Source organism: Podarcis melisellensis (genome assembly GCF_964234715.1).
Source record: "Podarcis melisellensis genome assembly, chromosome: 3".
NCBI lineage: Eukaryota > Metazoa > Chordata > Lepidosauria > Squamata > Lacertidae > Podarcis > Podarcis melisellensis.
Genome location: NC_138530.1, coordinates 36,728,235 through 36,750,156, shown reverse-complemented (window position 1 = coordinate 36,750,156; position 21,922 = coordinate 36,728,235). Strand labels below are relative to the sequence as shown.

General features: G+C 41.9%; 1 protein-coding gene across 2 annotated transcripts in view; it reads left to right on the top strand.

The window, feature by feature from the left end:
• Nucleotides 1-1,460: 1,460 nt before the first annotated feature.
• GLP1R (glucagon like peptide 1 receptor) overlaps nt 1,461-21,922 on the top strand; it is a 103,878-nt gene continuing 83,416 nt past the window's right edge. Inside the window, exon 1 of one of the 2 annotated variants that reach the window (XM_081904182.1) lies at nt 1,461-1,909. In XM_081904182.1, the coding sequence (XP_081760308.1) occupies nt 1,817-1,909 (93 nt within the window). In that variant the 5' untranslated portion in view covers nt 1,461-1,816. The remainder of the gene's footprint in view (nt 1,910-21,922) is intronic. The other variant, XM_081904183.1, reaches the window with a different exon arrangement.

Below are 21,922 nucleotides of genomic sequence, written 5' to 3'. Positions count from 1 at the left end.
TTGCTTTAAACCAGAAACCCCTTTACAGTATATATTTTTTTCAAAACCATTCCTGATGGCCCTAACTCCACCCCTGAGTTTTGAACAATACAAACATATAAGAGCCATTAGATTGAGCCAAAGGCCAGTCTAATGATCCTGATCCAGGATTGTGGATCTAATGATCAGATGACTATGGAAAGCCTACCAAAAAAAGCCTTGCATGCAACAGTGCTCTCTTCATTTGTGATTCCCAGCAGCTGGTATTCTGCTTCTCAGCGGAGAGAGAACATGTTATGCTAGCTATAGTGACTATCTTCCACGAATCTAAGCCCCTCTGAAAACCACCCAAGTTGGTGGCCAACATCTTATGGGAGCAAATGCCACGGTTTTAACAATGCTGTGTGAAGAAGTACAGTGGTACCTCAGGTTACATACGCTTCAGGTTACAGACTCTGCTAACCCAAAAATAGTGCTGCAGGTTAAGAACTTTGCTTCAGGATGAGAACAAAAAATTGTGCTCCGGCGGTGCGGCAGCAGCAGAAGGCCCCATTAGCTAAAGTGGTGCTTCAGGTTAAGAACAGTTTCAGGTTAAGTACAGACCCCCGGAACGAATTAAGTACTTAACCCGAGGTACCACTGTATTTCTATCTGTCTTGAAACTTCACCAGCTCCCCTGGAAGGCCCCAAGCTCTAACATTATGAGGAAGAAATGTTACTCTATTTTCTCCACATCATATTTACGCACCTTTACCATGTTCCCCTTACTCTCAAATATTGCAACTTTTCCTCATATGGAGGGCAACTTTTGTTTGTGTGAAGGGACTGGCGACTGAAGACGAAAGGTGGCTTGTGAGACGTTTGCTCCAGATCCCTTACAGTGGCAATCCTCTGTAGGTCTACTCAGAAGAAGCAAAAAAAGTTCCTTCCAGTAGCACCTTAAAGACCAACTAAGTTAGTTCTTGGTATGAGCTTTCGTGTGCATGCACATTGAAGAAGTGTGCATGCACACGAAAGCTCATACCAAGAACTAACTTAGTTGGTCTTTAAGGTGCTACTGGAAGGAACTTTTTTTGTTTTGACTATGGCAGACCAACACGGCTACCCATCTGTAATCAGAAGAAGCAGGCAGCGGTTGACCGTGTGACCCAAGCAGCACTGTCAGATTAGCAGGAGAAACGGACCCTGCTTCCTAGCAAGGCTGCACTCTCCTACCCTTTCCAACCGCGGTTGAAAGTACAACCCAAAAAGGGGCTCGTGGGTCCCAAGGTCGCACTTCCGCCCGGCACATCGCGCTCTCGAGAACCAACCAGCAGATGGAAAGCTTTTCCCAAGGCGAAAAGCCAGCGGCGGGGAAACACCGAGCGCTTGTGTTCGGTTGCCAAGGGGTAGCAGCCATGGCACGATGACCCCCCCCCCCCGCGGGGAAAAGGACGGGTAGCGCGAAGTAACAAGCCCGGGGCAGCGTCTGCGATCACGTGGCGGCGAGGGACGCGCGCTTGTGAGGCGTTTGCCCAGGGCAGCCGCGCAGGGGGCGCCTCGCGGCTGCGCCGCATTTCCTCGCCGTCCGAACTCCGGCTGGGGGCGCGTCCTGCGTCTGGAAGCGATTGGCTGGCGAGGCGCGCGCGGGGGCTGAGCTCCGCGCCGAGGCGGGCCCCTCGCCCAGCTTACAAATGCCGCCAAGCCCGCGCGCCAAACTTCACTCCAACTCCGCCGCTGGGCGCTCTCCTCGTTGCGCGCCTGAGGTGGCCTCGCGCCCCTGCCTGCCTCTGCGGTTGCTGTGGCCGAGGCGGCTGCCGGGGCTTGCGCTTCTTGGGGCAACTCCGGCGGCAGAGACATGCCTCCGTCGTCGGCGCCGGCGGCGGCTCCCTGGAAAAGCTTCACTCTGGCTTTGCTCTTAGCCACCGGCGGAGCGACTCCCTCGAGGCGGGTGAGTCGTGACGGGGAGGAGGGCGCGGGGCGAAGGCGCGGGGCTGAGCGCTATAACCGAGGGCGCTTGGCCGAATTGCAGCTTGGCTACTACTACTACTCGACGGGGTTTGCTTGTCTTTGCTCGGCTTTCCCTCCGCGGTCTTGCCCCGAGCGAGTGCGAGAGGAAGAAGCGGGGGGGGGGGGAGAAGCACGATTTGCCCCAAGACACAGCGCTAGGGCTGCCGGCGTCGATCCCTCTCGCTCCCTGATTTTGCTGTCTTTTGAGCCACTTTCTCCCGCCCCTCGGACAACTCCCTTGTCTTCAGGCGGTTCGGTCTGCGAGGGCAGAGGAGCTCGACGTAGTTGGGTTTCTTGGCCGTTCCTTCCGCAGGCCAAGGGCAGCCGGGCTATGCTGCATATATCTGAGCAATAGTGCGGGAGGTGGGTGGGTGGGTGGGGGAGTTCCGTTATAAAGCTGGCGAGGTTGCAACCACCGTCAAAAGTTTATACGATCTACACAGTTTTTTGTTTTCTTTTTCTCAATCATTGCTTATCAATTGGCTGTTTGCAACCGGTATCGCAAAGCAGCATTCAGAAACTGAGTGTTCCACTGGTCTAAGATGCGCTCATCTCAAAATCTTGACAATATAATAAACCCATGCCTGGCACAGGGATGCAAAGTGGGGCCGACTTCTCCTAGAGTACCGGCGGACTGATTTCTCTGGGTGCCAGGCGCTCCTAAACAAAAGCCACTTGATCCCAGCTGAAGCATTTCTGCTATAGTTCGCTCTGGAGCTGTTTCCTACAGCCTTACAAGCACAACTCTGCCTCTTGGTGTCTGCTGTTGTGTGTGGTGGCATTACTTTGAGAAGACTATTGAGGGTGGGATGCTCAGATTAGCTGGCCAGAAATCGGGCTGTGTCAGGGACTTGGTTGGAATTAAGTGAACTTGCAAAGACAGCTTCAGTTTGTATATAGGCTACTCAAGCAGCATCTGCATTGGGGTATACAGTACCCATATATGAATGAATTGAATGAATTTTTATTACTTCGGCCACAGACCAGTTCCAGCCCACATACAATATCAAGGAAGTCATAAAACATGATAGGGATACATTTGAATTTGCAATTAGGTATAACAGGGGCAATACAGATATAGCAACAGTTAAAAAATACATACATTAAAACTTAGTCACTAACATATAACCTAAAATTATCATTTAGGGCCTTAATCATTATGATAGCACAGCTTGTTCCCTAAGTTTTATGGCAATCGCACAGAATTTTGCTACCCTTAATGTGATCTCAGGATCCTTGTCCTCTACCAGGGATTTTAGACAAGTACCCATGTATATTGTTTGGGACTGTGTTGTTTGCTAGTGGAGAATAAACTATAGGGCTTTCAAAAAGGTGTTGAATGGCCTTATTTGCGCATCGTTACCTTATCCGTACCAGTCTCAGTGCTGGGTTTCAGCATTCTCAGAACTGGTAAGGTGTGATGCTGAATATAAAGTACATGCAAAGTCTGTATAAAATGCTTATGAATTTGTGGGTGCTTTTTCTTTTCTTTAAAAAGGTAAAATTTCTTACCTTTGTGACTTTAAATATTTTTACGGACCTGAAAATAAATACCTAAAAATGCTAAGCTTTGTGTAGCTAATGGATGTTTTTGCTCATGAGAAAGATGCAATGGGATTCTCCTCCAAGGAAGTGTGCATACAGGCCAAGAATCTTTTGTGGTCTCAGCAACTTCACATAAATTTAAACTTCTTAAAAGAATCATGGTTTACCTTCATTTACCTTGAAGTAGGTTTGATTCAACTACAGACATTCTGGACATTTTGACACTTGCGTATGAGCATCATGTGCCTCTTTGCCAGTAGAATTTGGCGCCTATTGTAAGTGTTGATCAAAAGGAAATGGTAGATTATGTGGTCAGACTTTTTTTTATAAAAAAAATCATGCATCCCATAGAAAATGCTAAGAAAGAGAACTAGATAGTTTTGCAATAATGGAATAAACCTCCTTATTTGTCTTAGTTACCGTAGTTTTCACTCTATAAGACGCACCTAGTTTTTGGAGAAGGAAAACAAGAAAAAAAATATTCCGAATCCCAGAAGCCAGAACAGCAAGAGGGATAGCTGCGCAGCGAAAGCAGCAATCCCTCTTGCTGTTCCGGCTTCTGGGATAGCTGCACAGCCTGCATTTGCTCCATAAGACGCACACACATTTCCCCTTAGTGAGTCTTATGGAGCAAAAAGTGAGTCTTATAGAGCAAAAAATAGGGTATACTGTAGCTGTTAGCAAATTATTGCCAATCCTCTTGGTTGACACAGCATCCAGAAAGCTTTCAAACTAGGTGTGCTGGAAAAGATCCTGAGGGATTATTTTTTTAAAAGTATGGGCGGTAAAGTATCATGAAGTTGAGTTAGCTGGTCTGAAGATAATGTCCCCCGTAAATAGAATGTTAAGTTTATGCTGCAGTGTGAGTTTATTCAAAGCATTAACAGGCAGTGCATGAAGCCAAGACTGAATTGCTAGTTGAAATACATGACTTTAAAGAATGGGAGAGAGTATCAGCAAAATATATAATTTTGCTTTATTAGTTTTGCCATTAATGTAGAAAGAGTACTTGGGATAGGATAAATATTCTTTTGTGATTCAGTACCTTCAGTATTTAGGCTTAAAAAAAAACCTTTTGGGGGTCTTTCAATGTAGCTGTACCATTTATATATTTACTACATTTATATTCTGTCTTTCTGCCAAGGAACTCACAACAGCATAGTTGGCTCCTCTCCCCTTTATTTTCTCTTCAACATAATGTTGACTGACACTGACTAACCCATGATCATCTAGTGTGTTTCGTGGCTGAATGGGGTTTTAACTTTGGTCTCCTTGGTCCTAGTCTAACCACTGCACCATGTGGACATGTTGAAGAGAGTTCTGGTCCCTCTCTTGCAAAACAACAAAGGTTTATTAAAAACTTAAAGTTATAATTTAATCAATCGTTAGTCATTGTCCTGCTTTCTGGAATATCTTCTGACCTAAAAGATCCAGTGCCATCCTTGCTTGTCAGGAGGTATCTGGCCCTTGAGGCCATGCACAATAATTGCCTGTGAAATGGGTTTGCTTTATGAAGAGGAAGTGAGACTCTGAGTATTAGAGGGGATATGGCAGGAATGGTGTCATTGGGGTAGTGGAAGAAGAATGACACACTCTTGCATACTTCAATGGATCTTTCATTAGTATTCCATGGGTCCAAGACTGAACGAAACAGAATTACAAAATGAACAGATAAAGGATGGAGGAGGAGGCTGCCGCCGCCACAGTAGTGCAGGTGACAGAATGAGGCCATTTCAACAGTAAGGATTGAGCAGAATGAGAAGATGCAGAATGAAAAGCAAAAACTCATATCTTTGTCCCATTTGCTTAAGAGAGCAATCTTAAGATGCAAGCTTCTGTGACAAGGCCTCATTGAGGATGAGGGAAGATAGGCTTAGGCAGATACTGTTTTTGCTGTAGGCAACCCAAGGAGCTGCTCAACAGACAGACTTGAAAGAGGCACTTTCTTCTTTAGAATTATATGAGCTCTTGATGCAGTTTTATAACCAAGCCTCTCTGCATTTCTTCTCTTGACCAGGTGGCTTTGCCATGAGTTAGACTTGTGCAGTGTCTTCCGGTTTCTATTAATGTGCCCTCATTCTGTCACCTGCAGTATATTACTATACTGCAAAAATGAAGGATCAGTCCCAATGGGGCTGCAAACGTTTTTTTTTAAACAAAAGTTTTACCAAATAATAGTAGCCTCTTAATGTTCTAATAAAAAGTTTTCAATATGTTAGAGCTAATAACACGATTCTTCAAAAGGGAGCTGCACATTAAAGAAGGGAAGGTTATTACAAAAATATCCTTTAAATATTTGCCACAACTCGCTATTTCCATTTTTTAAAGATGCCCAACATTGGGTTTAAAAAGCAAAGAATATGATAACTTGTACTCCACTAACCCAATTCTGGCAAAATCGAGCAATTTAAAGTTGAATTTAGTAAGACTTATAAAATGATAACTTTGGGCTGGATGCCCTGTGAGAATGAGAATGAAGAGAGAGCTTGTTTGAAAACTCCTTAATACACGCAAGACTGAATAAAGGTCATGTTCATTCCTGTAGCAACTAACCACAGAAAATACATATCTCAAAAGATGCTGTTGATCTGCTAGCTGCCACACCATAGTTTTCTTGTTCTCTAAGACATATGTTTAAGTTCAATTCTATACATGGTTATTCAGTGGGACTTCTTTCAGGTAGGTGTGCATTGGTTTATAGCTTTATTGGCAAAATTGTTGGCAAATTCCAAGAAACCCATCCATCTATGCTGCTTGCTTTTCCATTTCTGTTTAAAGTTCCTTAAATGTTTCTAACAAAATCTGTTCGTTTAATGCTGTACTTTATTCGCATTCATGTACTGCTCAACTTGAAATGTGCTCACTTAACTGCATTTCTTGTGCTCTGTTGTCTCTGGGGAGCTCGTCATAGATATTTCTGCTGTTCCAATAACTAACCCATTCAATCAGTGGTATGCAAGTATCTTGAATAAACTGGGAGGAAATGAAGAGAAGCTCTTTTACTTGCTCTAGACTTCCTGACGTGGACAGCTTGCGTATTAACTGTATTTTATGCGTTGAGGTGACTTGACCATGCTATTAACTCTTTCATTCCTGATTGGATTTTGCCATTGAAGAATTAAAATAAATGTAAATTGTATCACTTTAAAGATCCATTCTGTTCAAGATCCATTCAGTTGTGAAGTCCTCACAATAGCTACACAAAAATTGATACTGAACATTGTATTCCTGGAACATAATGTATCTCTGTCTGTAGTTCCTTCTCTACCTGTAGTAGCATTTTTAGTAATCAAACTGTTAGCGTCATGCATTTTTGGACAGTTTATTCATGCTGTCTTCTGAATGAACGTTAAAGTGGAGCGGTAGTTTCAAAGTGGAGAAATCAGTATAGAAGGGTGGAGAATTAATATATTTGCTGCAGAGAGGAGAAAACGTGTATCTTTCATCAGTAGGGAAGGATCATAGCTTTGAGTCAGTGGGCGAGCTCTCTCTCGTGCACGCTTTCTCATGTGTTTTCACATAATAACTTGCTTCTTCCCATTGTCTGATAGAAGTCATTCAAAAAACTTTAGCTTGAATTTTTCATAAATTACATCTGTACTAAAGAGTAAAACTCTGCAGGAAGTTTCACATATTGTCAGTACCACTTTAAACCGTTATGTTTTCTTATATTAAGTAAAGTTGTAATCATGCCCACTGCTATTTGATTTAAGTGGCATGTAAGCATTCGTAGAATCGCAGAATTGTAGAGCTGGAAGGGACCCTGAGGGTCATCTAGTCCGACCCCATGCAATGCAGGGATCTCAACTAAAGCATCCATGACAGATGACCATCCAACCTCCACTTAAAAATCTCCAATGAAGGAGAGCCTACCACCTGCCCAGGGAGTCCGTTCCACTGTTGAACAGCTCTTACTATCAGAAAGACCTTTCTGATGTTTAGTCTGAATCTACTTTCTTGTAACTGGCAGCCATTGGTTTCTCTCCTACCCTCCAGATTGCCATCAAAGTATTTAAATGCAAATCTCCTTTTGAACACCAGTAGTGGAAATTTATCTGCAAACGGAAATATGCACACCATTGAGTAGTTGTGCAAATTTCAGCTTGGGCAAATGTTTTCCTAAATTTTAAGTAGAGAATAAGACTGCCAATATCTCCTAAGGGAAAATTAAGTATTCACTGCTTTCCTCGCTTGGTTGCTCTTGAACATGAAGGTGCTATGTCTTTTGCTTGTCAAATCCTAAATGTCAAAAATGGCACAACACCTTTATTACATTGTGCCTAGTCTTCTCCCAGAGAAATTGAGATTTATGGCATACTACTAATTTATCCCCCTGTTATATATCAAGAATTTCAGGTATTTGACAGCATGTCTCTTCAGTTATGGTGGTTTAATCCTTTCATAATTTTCCTTATTTAACAGTTTAATGTTTTCCTTCTCTGCTCTCCCTTTTATCATCTTTGGACTATAACTTGTGCCCCTGTTTCTCACTTTAACTGGTTTGGTCAGTCATTTGCTGACCATTTGTTGACTGTATTCCCCTTTTAGGCAAAATCAATACCATCTTCATTGTAGGTCAAACTGCTGTTATCTCTGCGATCCTTATTTTTCCAGGAGTCCCATTTCAGATGAAAGAATGACATCTTTGCTAAAAAAAAAGTTTACATGAGTTTCAAATGGCGTATTCCCCACAAATCACATATCAAGGAGAGGTAGCAAGTAAGAGCTGTGACTGTCTCCACCCTGTGTTTTTTATTCATCGGATAAGGAAGGCAGGTGTAATTTAAGTGTTTAAAAGTGACGCTGTAAACATTTGAGTGGGGAAATTGCATAAATGCACAGTCCACTTCAGCTCAGAAGGTTACAGTTCTTTTCCTTTATTTGGGTTGCTGAGACTCCTTAGTCTACACACATTTGCTCAAAGTAAGCACATTTGGTAGTTGTCATTTTACCTCTTTCCTTGTTGCCAGATTTGGAGTGCTCACAACCACTGTGCAATTGACTGAAAGACATAGGATGTTGGTGTACCTGCAGTTTCCTTGTTCTTTCTAAGCAGGAAAGTTTGTAAACAGATTATAATATAGTAATAATAATACTTAACTTCAAGGAAACCGAACATGCAGAAATTCTGCTTGTAATTTCCCAGGGCTTAGGGAAAGGAAACCTAGACATAAATGCTCCTTCTGCCAAAGCAATGAATGTTTGCTAACAAATAATGGAGAGGTGTCTTTCTTTCAGAGGCATTTATAAATGGCCCTGTACAATTGCTGCCTCCCATCGGAGACATACGTTTCTTCAGTTCTTGCCAGTGGATAGCAAATAGTTAATTCAGTTCTTGCCAGTGGATAGCAAATAGTTGTTGACAAGAGTGAGAGTTATGCATGGTTGCTTTCCTTGTATTCTGAAATGCGTGCTAATATATACATCATCCTGATTCAAGTTGGTGAAAGCTGTAATAAATGGATCAGTTTTGATGCATGACCGTTTCCTGTTCCTCCTGTCGCGAGGCTGCCTCTTTTGCACTGTGAAGAGAAGCAGCTTGTGGAAGGGGACAACTCTTGAGTAGAAAAGGGCCACAGAAGGAAGGATAAACTGAGGGAAAGCCCTCAGTTGAGCTCAGAGTCCCAATCCAAGACTGCTCTGGGTTCAAAAAAGAAAAGTACTGTAGGATATAAAAGTTTTGCTCTCTCTCTCTCTGGTTGCTTCTAAAGATATTTGTTTTAATTTGCTTCTTGTTGAAGCAAGTTAGATTTTTAAACAGTTGTTGCTCTGTTTTAAATTTCAATATGATTTCATTGGTCTGCTCAGGAATGGTTTATGCTGGTTTAAATGGTAAATTTTTAGATATTGGTTTCATATCTTACAGCTAAGATAGTAACTGTTAAGTTGCCTTGAGAAACTACTTGTTTTGAAAGGTTAAATAAAAAATAAATTAATGGAAGCTCATCAAGCAATCACAAATCTGCAGCCAGAATCCGTTGCATGAGATCTCCCTGTTGTAACTGAAACTAAGTTAATGGCACTTTGCTAAAGTCTTGCTGGATTTATGTATTTCCTTGCTTGTTTCTTCTCACCTGGAACTGTCAGATGACCTGACATCTCAAGAGTTTTATTTGTATAAAAATAGAAATAATTGTTGGAGGTGAGCAGGATACTTCAACAAACAATTTTCCGGATATTGGCAAAAACATAGGTAAAGGTAAAGGTACCCCTGCCCGTACGGGCCAGTCTTGACAGACTCTGGGGTTGTGCGCCCATCTCACTTAAGAGGCCAGGGGCCAGTGCTGTCCGGAGACACTTCCGGGTCACATGGCCAGTGTGACATCGCTGCTCTGGCGAGCCAGAGCTGCACACGGAAACGCCGTTTACCTTCCCGCTGGTAAGCGGTCCCTATTTATCTACTTGCACCCGGAGGTGCTTTCGAACTGCTAGGTTGGCAGGCGCTGGGACTGAGCAGCGGGAGCGCACCCCGTAGCAGGGATTCGAACCGCCGACCTTTCGATCGGCAAGTCCTAGGCGCTGAGGCTTTAACCCACAGCGCCACCTGTGTCCCGGCAAAAACATATATATATATATATATATATATATATATATATATATATATATATATATTTGAATGTCAACCTTTCCCCTTTGTTTAGTGATCTTATAGTTCTCCTTCTCCTCTGAAGTATGTAAAAAAAAAAAAAAAAGTTGGGGCAGCAGATTGTTTCATCTATTCTTACAGATAATAGTTTTGCCAGTCAAAATCCCTGTGTGTTAGAAAGCTATTTTAGCCAGTTAGCCTAACAGCCAGTTTAACAGGACAATCCGATCTATTTAGTGATGAGTGCAACACAATGTAGATATATATATATATACTGCTGCTAATTTAGCTGACTCTCTGCAGCATTCTGCATAATATGTGGACAGATGTTCAAAGCAAGTTAGTACCGCTTTAGTAAGGTATTGACCTCTCTCAAGCATAAACTTGTGAGTGGAGCCCTTATCAGCTCATATGAGCAGTTGCGCCCAGGAACAGGTGCAAACAGTACCAGATGTTTTCTGTATGTCTTGAGACATGTTCCTAGAAAAACATACGGTGCTGCTGCACCTGTATTGTTGAAACACTGGGAGGCAATCATTAAAAAGCAATTAAACTATGTTTGTGTGTGCGTGCGTTATGTATATAAGATCTATTAAAACCTAATGATCATTACAATAAAAACATCACAGCACCAACTATTTCATTAGTAACAATCAGTTCCCCAAAGCCTGTTGGAATAAGAACAGGCTTTTTGTTGTCCTGCCAGCGGAAGGACAAGAAGAAGGGAGCCTTTCTAATTTCTCTTGGAAGGGAGTTCCAAAGTCTGGGAGCAGCCACTGAGAAGGCCCTCTCCCGTGTCCCTACCAAGCATCCCTGTGGGACTGAGAGAAGAGCCTCCCCTAAAGATTTCAGAGCCTGGGCAGATTTGTGTGAGGGAATGTGGTCTTTCAGATAACCTGGACCTAAGCTGTATAGGGAAGTACTCCTTAGAACTAGTTATCCTAGCAATGAGAGGAAAAGTATAGATGGAAGAGATGGTAATTCCGGCATGAAATGTTCTTTTTAGGTCTTCAGTGGGAACAAAGACTTATACAATATATAATGAAATGAGTGCTGTTTGCAGCCAGAATGATTGCACCAAAATGAGGACATCACAATTGCATTGTTTTTTTTGAGGACTGAATTCTTATTCACATGTTTAACACAAGAGCTGCAGTAATGGGCAATGAGGGAACAACCAGCAATATCACTTGGTATTTATCTGTGGCAGCTCAAATGCAAGATGTAATAGTTGTGAAGAGCATTTGCTTATTATGCAGTAGTAAGGTGTACAATCCCATTTGGTTTTTATACTTTTATACTTGGTTTTTATACTTTAGGTATTGCTACTGTTGCTGTGGGCTGTGGATTACGGTAATAAACAGCCCATTAGTTGCATCAGATTCCAGGCCGTGAATGCATTTCCTGTAAGCACAAGAAAGTGTATAAATTATGTTAGGTGATTTAACCTAGACGTATTGATAGTGGCACGATTTAAAGCACAACACAAGTTAAGGTTGTGCAATGTCATGGACCAAAATGCTAAACCAGCATTGCCAAATACGTTAGCACTAGAAGCTTAAATTCCTCAAACAATTGAGATCTAGCTTAATGCCTTTCAGAAAGTAAGGTTTTTGCTTCTGCAAAGGAAACATCTTATTTCACTCTTACACAGTGAAAGCCAACAATGAAGAGATTTGGGAGTTTGCAGAGAGCAAAAGTATAGAATGCTAGAATGATTGACTGCAAGACAGATCAGACACAGGGATGGTCATGTCTGCACAAATAGCAGCACAATGGCCCCTCTAAATGGCTCCCTGTGGTGGCTGCCTTCTTCATTGGCAACTATTTGCTCTGTATGGAGAAGCTTTCTGTATCTCTGCTACTGTATACCCACTGAAATATGATTTATGGATGTTGTTCGTCTTGCAAGCCCTCCCCTTTCAAAAAAGTAAAACTTATTTTCTTGCGTCTAAGCTTCGTTTTTTCTTATGTTGCTCTTATGACTTGCTTTTAAAATCTGCCTGGTGAAGCATATAGGAAGGCCTTCTGCATTGCTAACTTCAACCTCTCCTCACTGTGTGAAAATTCAGAGGTTGATGCTACAGCGTTTAGTTTCCTTTTAGATGCAGAAGAAATTTAGCTCAAATTGCATTTGAACATGAACCTGCCTGATTTACACTTTTCAAAATGGTATGCAAGCCAAAGTGCAGCTGTCCTTCAATATCTGCATTCTTCAAATTGTGCAATTTGGCTCTCAAGCCCCCCAAAATGTGTTTTAGGTGAAAATGTGTTGTAAAGATGCATTTATTCAGGAGAATAACAAAAAGATGCATAGCTTTAAGGAAAATAGCTTGCACAAATGTCTACATCAGATAAGATTGTATACAAGACTGTGTATGAAGAGAAATGCAAACTAAGGGTTTACATTAGGACTTACAAACTAAGGATTTACATGAGGACTTAAAGTAAGAAGATGATGACTGATACAGAAAAGTGAACAGAACACAAAACTGGAAAAATGAGAAACTGAGAGTAGCATATTGGACAGATTTCTATCCCAAGATGAGAGTGAGCACTGGAGACTTGGTAGTGATTGTTTATTTCTGTTTATAAATACACACGGAGAGTGCAGATAACACAACTGCTTATTCTGCCTCAGATTCCCAGACAACTGTCCACAAAGATGATTTCACCAGTGTCCTACTTGGTCAGTCTTATTCACCCTTCAAAAACTCACAGCTGTGTGTCCGTCCATCCTGCAAAACTCTAATGGCTATATCTTCCCATCTTCAGCCCATATGGGAAACTTCTAGCCCTTCAGAAGTTGTATTCACATTGGCCTTAGCCAGCATGGCAAAAGGTCAGGGATGTTGGGGGCTGGGATCTGTTCCTGCTTTAACCAGTCTTAAGTGGCTGTTGTTGCACCAAGGTGATTATTTCATGGGGTCTTGGCAAGGCATGCTCCTATCTGGTGTCTTCCCTTCTGATCCTGAATCTCTGTGTCTGAACTGTTCAGTCTCTAACTGAGTAAGTGAGGACTGGCTCTTACTCATACCCCCTGTGATGGGTGCTCACTCTTACCGCTGGTAGCTGGAAGGAGGCTATTGCCAGTCTTTCTACAAAATCACTTGCTAGCCTGCCAATGGCATGGATGCCTTGTACCCTGGCAAGTAAGAAAATAAGAATGCTTACGGGTGGCAGGAGAATATAACTCATTGTGAAACTTCCTGCCTATTCCTATGTATCGTTTGGCATATGAAATGGGGTTAGGCACACCATAGAATTGGCTATCTAGTAGAAGCTGCAGAAAGGGTCAGGTGGGAAATTGCATCACAGCAGCTAAATTAGGTTGGAATAAATTTATTCTGTGGTTAAAAAGGCTAATAACTTTTTTGTAGCCTTCTGCTAAAAACAGATTTCTCAGACTGCGCTCTGGAACAAACAAAGCCATATGTTCTGAAGAGTTGGATATACAGAATGAAGACCCTACCTATTGCAGCAGTGTTGGAAATCTACAAATAGTGGCATTTTAATTGTGAAGAGTTGTGGGATGGGAATTGGGAAAAATTAGGAGTGAGTTTTAGGACCCAGGGTCTGTGATCTCTAGCTAATGTATGGAATGCTATCTAGAGAGGTATGAGCAGTGTCCAATTTCTAAAGATATGTACTTGGAGTCAGACTTGCAGAGGAGCAGTGTCTGCTTGTCTCATAAGTGCTCCTCCTTCACTCTGTATGGGCAGGCAGAGTAGGCTTTACTTGCTTAGAGGAAAGTGAAAGGCACTGCACATGTGCTTTGGGGCAACTGTTTGCTACCAAGCCTGGGCACAATTTCTTGACTGGTGGCTTTTGTAGTCTCTGCAGCTATTAGAGGTCACTGGGTCCTTGCATCTTCATTGCTTGGCCTGGTGAGCCTGTGCAACATGTAAGATGCCAAATGTAGATGAGAATGGCATTTGATGTTAGCATAGAGAGCCTACATGCTCTTGCTACATATTGTTGATGGCGTCCTTGCTTTTATTGCTCTTAGTGCAACAGCCCATTAATCAGCCGTTGTTCAGATTTCCACTTTAATGCTGCTGATTGAATTTCATTGCTGCTTGTTCATCTATGCCTATGTTTCCCCCTCTTGTTACTGCTTCTAGGTCTTGATTTCTCTGAGGTTTTGTAGTATATCCCCATGAACGCTTCCACTTTGTTGTCGCTCCCTTTCCACTCTTATTTCTTGCAAACTTTGTTGTAGTGTATGTCAGAAACTCTCCCACTCTTGCTCTTTTCCTCCCCTTTTCTATAACGGATAACAAATTGAACAGTTAGCAGCACAGAACTTAAATGAAATTGGGCAATGTAATGGTTTTCTAAAGAGAGATGTGCAGGGACTTTAGAGTTTTAATTCCCTACAGCCTAATTAGGAGTGCTAGGGCTGCCCCAGACTAGTGCATCCCTTATAAAGTCCCAATGTTTTCATTGTTCTCACTGCCTTATGTGTTATTTTATTGTCCTTTTATGAAAAACAGTGTCCAACCTTGAACTGAAGGGAGTGTGAATGGCTACAGAGTGTTTTTGCTACTTGGAAGAGAATCTAACAAGGCCACAATTGTTCTCAGAACTGAACTTCTCTGTGTCTGACGATGGATTTTATTTTCACCTCTAAATGCACTTGGGGATCTGTGAAGTGAGCTTAGGCTGTCTTATTGAAGGGGAAGGTATTTATGCTGATCTGCACCAGATAACAACAAGCCTGGATTTGTGTTTGTATGGGTGTGTATTATTTAAGGGTTGTCCAGTGGTGGCTGGTGCCAGTTGGGGATTGGTAGGGCATTAGGAGGGGATGTCAACTGTAGGTGGAATTGGAACCAATGACAGACAGAGCCAACTAATTCTAGTTTTGTCCCCCAGCTTCCTTCCTGTTTTGCTCAAGGGGGGTAAATAATCAGTACATGCTTCAATTTAAATGAAGTAGATGCTCTCGCTCGCTCTCTCACACCTGCACCCACCCACCCCTGAATAAAAATTCCATTGAGTTGATTGTTGTTGTTTAGTTATTTAGTCGTGTCTGACACTTTGTGACCCCATGGACCAGAGCACAACAGGTCCTCCTGTCTTCCACTGCCTCTCATAGTTTGGTCAAACTCATGTTGGTAGCTTCGAGAATATTTTGTCCTCTATAGTCCCCTTCTCCTTGTGCCCTCCATCTTTCCCAACATCAGGGTCTTTTCCAGGGAGTCTTCTCTTCTCATGAGGTGGCCAAAGTATTGGAGCCTCAGCTTCAGGATCTGTCCTTGCAGTGAGCACTCAGGGCTGATTTCCTTAAGAATGGATAGATTTGATCTTCTTGCAGTCCATGGGGCTCTCAAGAGTTTCCTCCAGCACCATAATTCAAAAGCATCAATTCTTCGGCTATCAGCCTTCTTTATGGTCCAGCTCTCACTTCCATATATCACTACAGTGGTACCTCGGGTTAAGTATTTAATTTGTTCCTGAGGTCTGTTCTTAACCTGAAACTCTTCTTAACCTGAAGCACTACTTTAGCTAATGGGGCCTCCTGCTGCCGCTGTGCCGCCGGAGCCCGATTTCTGTTCTTATCCTGAAGCAAAGTTCTTAACTTGAAGCACTATTTCTCGGTTAGCGGAGTCTGTGACCTGAAGCGTATGTAGCCTGAAGCTTATGTAACCCGAGGTATCACTGTACTGGGAAAACCATAGCTTTAACTATACGGACCTTTGTTGGCAAGGTGATGTCTCTGCTTTTTAAGAGTTGCTAGTGTTGTTGATAGCGAGTTGATAGTGCTGCCTAAATACAGGCCTCTTTCATTATGAGGCTTGAATAAAACTGGACTGCAGGTGCTGTGGATGATAGCAAGGTTAGCATCATTCAGCCAAAGTACAGCAACACACTTTTGATAGATTTGTGGCTTGTTATATATGTTGTTTTCCTAACAGAGAAGCATGCCAATTGTTGAAATACTGTTTTGAAATACATTCATCTCATAAAAGAAATGTGTGTAATGCACTATGTGGTGTGACATGCAGAATATTCCCGTAAGGAAGAGACATCTGTCAACAATATTAGCCATGATATTGTTATAAATAGAGCAAAGAAGACATGGCCTTGCTTTAGCTCCAAAATTAAAAGCTTCCTACTTTATTAAGCACTTTTTCTTTTCTGTTGAAAGTTTTTTAATATATGGAGATTTGACTTTTACATTCCTCAGAACGCTTGTCTAAAGTGGACTCTTGTTCCGCAATTTCACTTTCCCTTCAAAATTTTAATTTCATTCTGTAGTGGTGCAATTCATTTAGTTGTGCAGTTTTGTTTAGGCTGCTATCCTTTGCCCACTTCCCTTGGAGTACATCCCATTGAACTGGGGGCTTACTACAGAGTAGATACAGTAAGGACAGGACTTCCCTGCAGTCTCTGCCCAAGAGGGTGGAGTACTTCAGCTATAGCTATTTCTTACCTAGCCTTCCACATAGATAAACTCTTAGTTTTAGATCTCAGATTGATTCTTGCCTTTGTTTTAAAAGTACTGTAAAATGTACATGCTGAACTTGACTTATATAAGTAGTCTTCACCATTTTCCCACCTAGGGTGCACCTTTTAAACCATTTGGGAACCATTTCCTTTTTCTTTTACCTTACATTTTCATGGGGGTCATGCTGCTTCTACAACCCACCATAGATCAGGCTGTGACCTGGTAGCAGGTCCCAATATCCCAGCTGAAGACCATCAAACTCTTTTCTGGCAAACCTTCCCCTTTTGATGGATTGTTGTGATCGTATTGTAGCTTGGGAGCCTTTCAGAAACATTTTAAACTAAATCCATGGGACTGAATTTGGTATTGGTTTTATGTTTGTTTTTACATACTGAAGAATGGATCAGGCAATTAAGAAGTAAGAAATGGAGGGGGAAATCACCCAGCATGTAATCCCACAAAGGTCTGGTGTAGGTCTGAATACATGTTATTGACTTCTGTATGTAGGAGGGGTGCCAACTTGAATAAAATATTGTAGGGGTCCAGGTAAGTCCTGCCCCACATAATCGATCACATGACACATTGTGCGCGCACGCACACCCACCCACACCATTTGCATGGGATTGCCCATTGACTTTGTGGGGGCCGAAGCCCCCATGGCCCTTAAGAGCTGGTTCCTATGGTATGTAGGGTCTGCATACTTTTGTTTGCATTAAATGCTCTCTGCTTCCTGAACCAGAAGAAATTCCAGGTTCTGGGTTTAGTTTTCTTTGGAGGAGAGAGAAGATAGGAGAATTAGTCAGATCATAGTGGAAGGGAACAGGCACCACTAAGCAAATGCAACATCCCCAGAAAGCAACTTGCATATTCTAACCCCAAAGGTTTTATCACCAGTTCCAGCCTGGAGCTCTCCTACCTTCAATCATTCTCTCTCCCTACCCTGGCCATTCCAATAGCAAAACTGAAGTGTTTTGGGCTCAGTTAGACAGGTGTCACTTCCTCTATGATTTGATTGGTATCTCTCCACAAATGCTCAGTGATTTTTAGCTCTCAGTAGACCCTTGCTTGCCATTTGCTCCCACTGATGAAACATCAACCACCATCCTGGTCCATTAACCAGCAAATGAATGGCGGGCTAGCAGCCATAGCGATCTTTCAGATGCTATGAAAGTGTATGTACGTACTCTCTGGCTCCTGTTGAGCTCTGAAAAGCAGATTAGAAGGCTGCCAGGATGTGAAAAACAAAGGAATCAGATGAGTCACTCTCTGTTCAGTGACCCCTGCGTTACCTGAACAAAGCTGGAAATGATATTTCAGCGACTGCTGTTTCTTCTTCTTCACATGTTAGAGGACTTCAGTCAGATTTTTAATGATATTACTTCTACTTACTGCCACACTCCCCAAGTGAAATTGATGAAAGTGTTGATTATCATGTGTGTGTGAAAAATTGGTGGTTAATTTAAATGCCCCCTTAATAGGAATTTATGAATAGGTGGTAGGAGAGATTCAAAGCAATGAACACAGGAAGCGGGGAATAGGATAAGAATGTGTTGCCATGTGTTTTATGTAACTGCGTGGTGCTTGGATACAAAGGTGATAAGTGTTTTTAAAAATATCCGCAATTTCTAGAGCTAGAAATGTGGCAGACTATGCTGAAGCTGAGTCAGAGCAATAATATTAATAATACTAATATATTTATTTATAGCTCCCCCTTTTTTCTGATGGGACTCAAGTTTACAATTAATTATTATTAATTTAAATTTGTATACTGCTATATACCAGTAGATCTCAGGGCGGTTCACAACATAAAATTAGAATAGAAGAAACCCACAAAATACATAATAAAAATAAGAACAAAAACAAACCAATAACTCCCCTCCCACAACACATTAAAATAGATATAGGATATTTATCAGCCCAAGACTTACTTGAAGAGGAACATTTTCACCTGGCACCAAAATGGATATAATGAAGGCATTAGCCAAACCTCAAAGTGGAGAGCATTCCACAAGCAGGGAGCCACTGCAGAAAACTCCTGTTCTTGTGTTGCCACCCTCTAGACCTCTTGTGAAGGCACACGAAGAAGGGCCTCAGTGGATGCTCTCAGAGTCTGGGTAGGTTCATATGGAGAGAGGGTGGTCCTTGAGGTATTGCGGTCCTGAGCCTTTTAAGGCTTTATAGATTAAAAACTAGCACCTTGTATTGGGCCCTGAAACTAATTGGCAGCTAGCACAGTCTGTCCAGGATCGGTGTAATATCAAACTGTCTTGTCCTCGGGAGCAACCTGGCTGCCAAATTCTGCAAGAGCTCAAGAAATGCTAAAACCATGGAAAAACCAATCATTAAAACACAGTTAGACATTGACAGAATTAAAACTATATGCATATATAAAATCTGCTTTAAAACTTACAAGTCATTACAATAAAACAGCAGCCAATTCCCAAACGTCTGTTGGAACTAGAAAGCCTTTACTTGCTGGCAGAAGGTCAGCAAGGAGGAAGCCAATCTAATTTCTCTAGAAAGGGAGTTCCAAAGTCTGGGAGCAGCTACTGAGAAGGCCCTCTCCCGTGTCCCTACCAAGCATCCCTGTGACGGTGGTGGGACTGAGAGAAGAGCCTCCCCTCAAGATTGCAGAGCCTGGGCAGATTTGTATGAAGGAATGTGGTCTTTCAGATAACCTGGACCTAAGCTGTATAGGGAAGTACTCCTTAGAACTAGTTATCCTAGCAATGAGCGGAAAAGTATAGATGGAAGAGATGGTAATTCTGGCATGAAATGTTCTTTTTAGGTCTTCAGTGGGAACAAAGACTTACGCAATATATAATGAAACAAGTGCTCTTTTGCAGCCAGAATGGCTGCACCAAAATGTGGACATCGCAATTTCATTGCTTTTTACAGTCATCAAAAAATCATTCTGAGATCACAGTTAACGGGGATTATTATTTTTTAATGAACACTGCAGACTTTTATTAGTGGCAAAACTGAAGGTGAATGAATGGTTATGCAATATTAGGATACGGGCAAAACTCCACATCCTGCAAATTTTGGCTCTTTAAAAAGCTTTCAGGTTCTCGTGGATGTAAAGATGAGTTGAGAGGACAGTTTTGAAAGAAACATCACATGTGGGCAATGGGGTTAAATAATATCTCATTTCAACTGTTACAATTTTCACGGCCTCTCTCTCCCCTTTATATGACATCTACCTCAAATATATTGGCAAATGAATAGACATTTTACATCATTAATGTGGCCATCGTGGAACTGAATCTCCTTGGCACTAGATTGGGTTGCCTTGGAGCATAATTCTTCTTTAGCACACAATCTGCACAGCTTTAATGTGTAATCATGAATCGTTGTCATTAACACCCAGCTAGGGGATATGGTGGCAGAAAAATTTGACTAGCTAATAAGTTGTACTAATTTTCTTAAAAGGCGTCCTGTTGATCAAGTGATTGAGAGTAGAACTTGTCCCTTCCAAGGTACAATACATGTACAGGGGACAGAAGCTTCTGAGAACATCTAGTGTCATTGCCTGCTTGCTACTGAATGTTTTAATAAACAGTTTCAGGTGTGTTCCATCCAGGGTTTCCTTCTGTGCATCAGAAGCTTGCCTCTGTTTTGTACATCTGGAAGAATTTGTTCCCTGTTCTCTTTGCCTTCCCTTTCCTGTTCGTTTGCTTGTGTGAACTGCTTGCCTCTTAATTGTTCCCCACCCCCCAATCCCTCTTGCTGCTCGGCATTCTGAGAAGAAATAGGCCCATTTTCTTTTTAATGTGTCCCACCGACTTACCTAGTGGTTGACTGCTGTTTATGCTATAATGATTATTTACTATATAATTGTCCCATAAAATAACAGGATGGTGATCGCTCAAATATAATTAAATGCATAGCAGCAATAAAAAGTGTTTAATTTTAGAAACCTGCCGTAAAACTCTAGATACATAAATATTTCTTGTCAAAATAGCTTTCGCATAGGCCACTAAATTTAAAGAGGTGTTATCTGCATTGTGCTGACTTTCATATGAACCTAGGAAGATGGTCAGATACGCATATGGATAAATGTGTGCGGCTTATGTTGCTGCCAATTCACTTGAATATTTTGACAATGGGATAGTCTACTAAAACATAGAGTGTCATTTTCAGAAGATTTGTTGTTCTATCAAACTTAGAACAGTAAGAAGGTTAATCTTGCCTGCTACAATGTACAGCTTTTAAAACTATGGGAGAGACAGGCTCCCTTGCTCTTACAGGTTTGTGGTCCCCGCATCCCTGAACCTGCTCTGCATCCCCTCAAGTTCTTTATCCTGGTTGGAATGTGTCCTTGAAGTGTGATGAAGGTGATGCCTCTTGCTTACCTGGATGGAGAGTGAGTTTGTGGGTGGGTGGAAACCTCTGACCTTGGCGTGGTTGGAATGTAGCTTACTGTACAAAGATAAATGTCTCACCCATGGTCCTACCCACTTTTGTCTCTGATCCCACCTGCCACTGGCATGGGTAGTGCTTACAGAAGGCTACCCACAAGCGAACAACACCTTTGGGCTGAAAAAAAGGCACCTCTCTCCTGGAAACTCTGTATTATGTAATATCTCCATATAAAGAGCAAAGGATCAAATGTTGATGACATTTGTGTTAGGTTTCCATTCTGTCTTCCCTTATAAAGTTGATTTTTATCTGGATTTTTAAACACTGAGTTGTACTATTAAATGATTTGCCACTATGAATTGGATGCTGCTTTGTTGTCTTGTTGCCAATCACAAGGATTTCTGCTATGAACAAATGCAGTGGAATAAATGGTTAATTCTGTAATCTATATCACCGTTTATAATATCTCCAGATACTTAATGTTTTAATAGTTGGATTAATAACCGTCTGTGACAAGCAAAAGATGAGCCATGGGTTAAAAAAATTACTTGGGGTGTTACATTGTTAGGAAGGCTATGAACTAATTTCTCGGGGAAAGTTTTCTTCCAGGAAAGTTGGGCACTTTATTTGTGTTTATGGTTCTTTCTAGATATTCCGCAGAGGTGAATGGATTCCTATTTGCTTAAGACTAGGTAGGAAGTGGGAGATGCAAAGTTGCTAGGGTAAGGTTAATGAAGTTCCATCCCCCTCACAAGGCTGTGTTAGCTGTTGAATGGGTACTTCAATTTTCAGAATATTATTGTTACTGTATTTTCCTTCCACCCAATTGTACTCTGAAAATAGCTGGGAAATGAAATTCTCTGTAAGTTAAAACTCCAAATGGCTCAGCTGATATATAAATCTAAGATTTTAAATCTTCCCTCCATCCCCTTCTACCATTCTGTTCGCACTGCCTTTATTCCAGATTAGTTTGAAGACTGGTAGGGTAAGGATGAAAAGAACTGCAA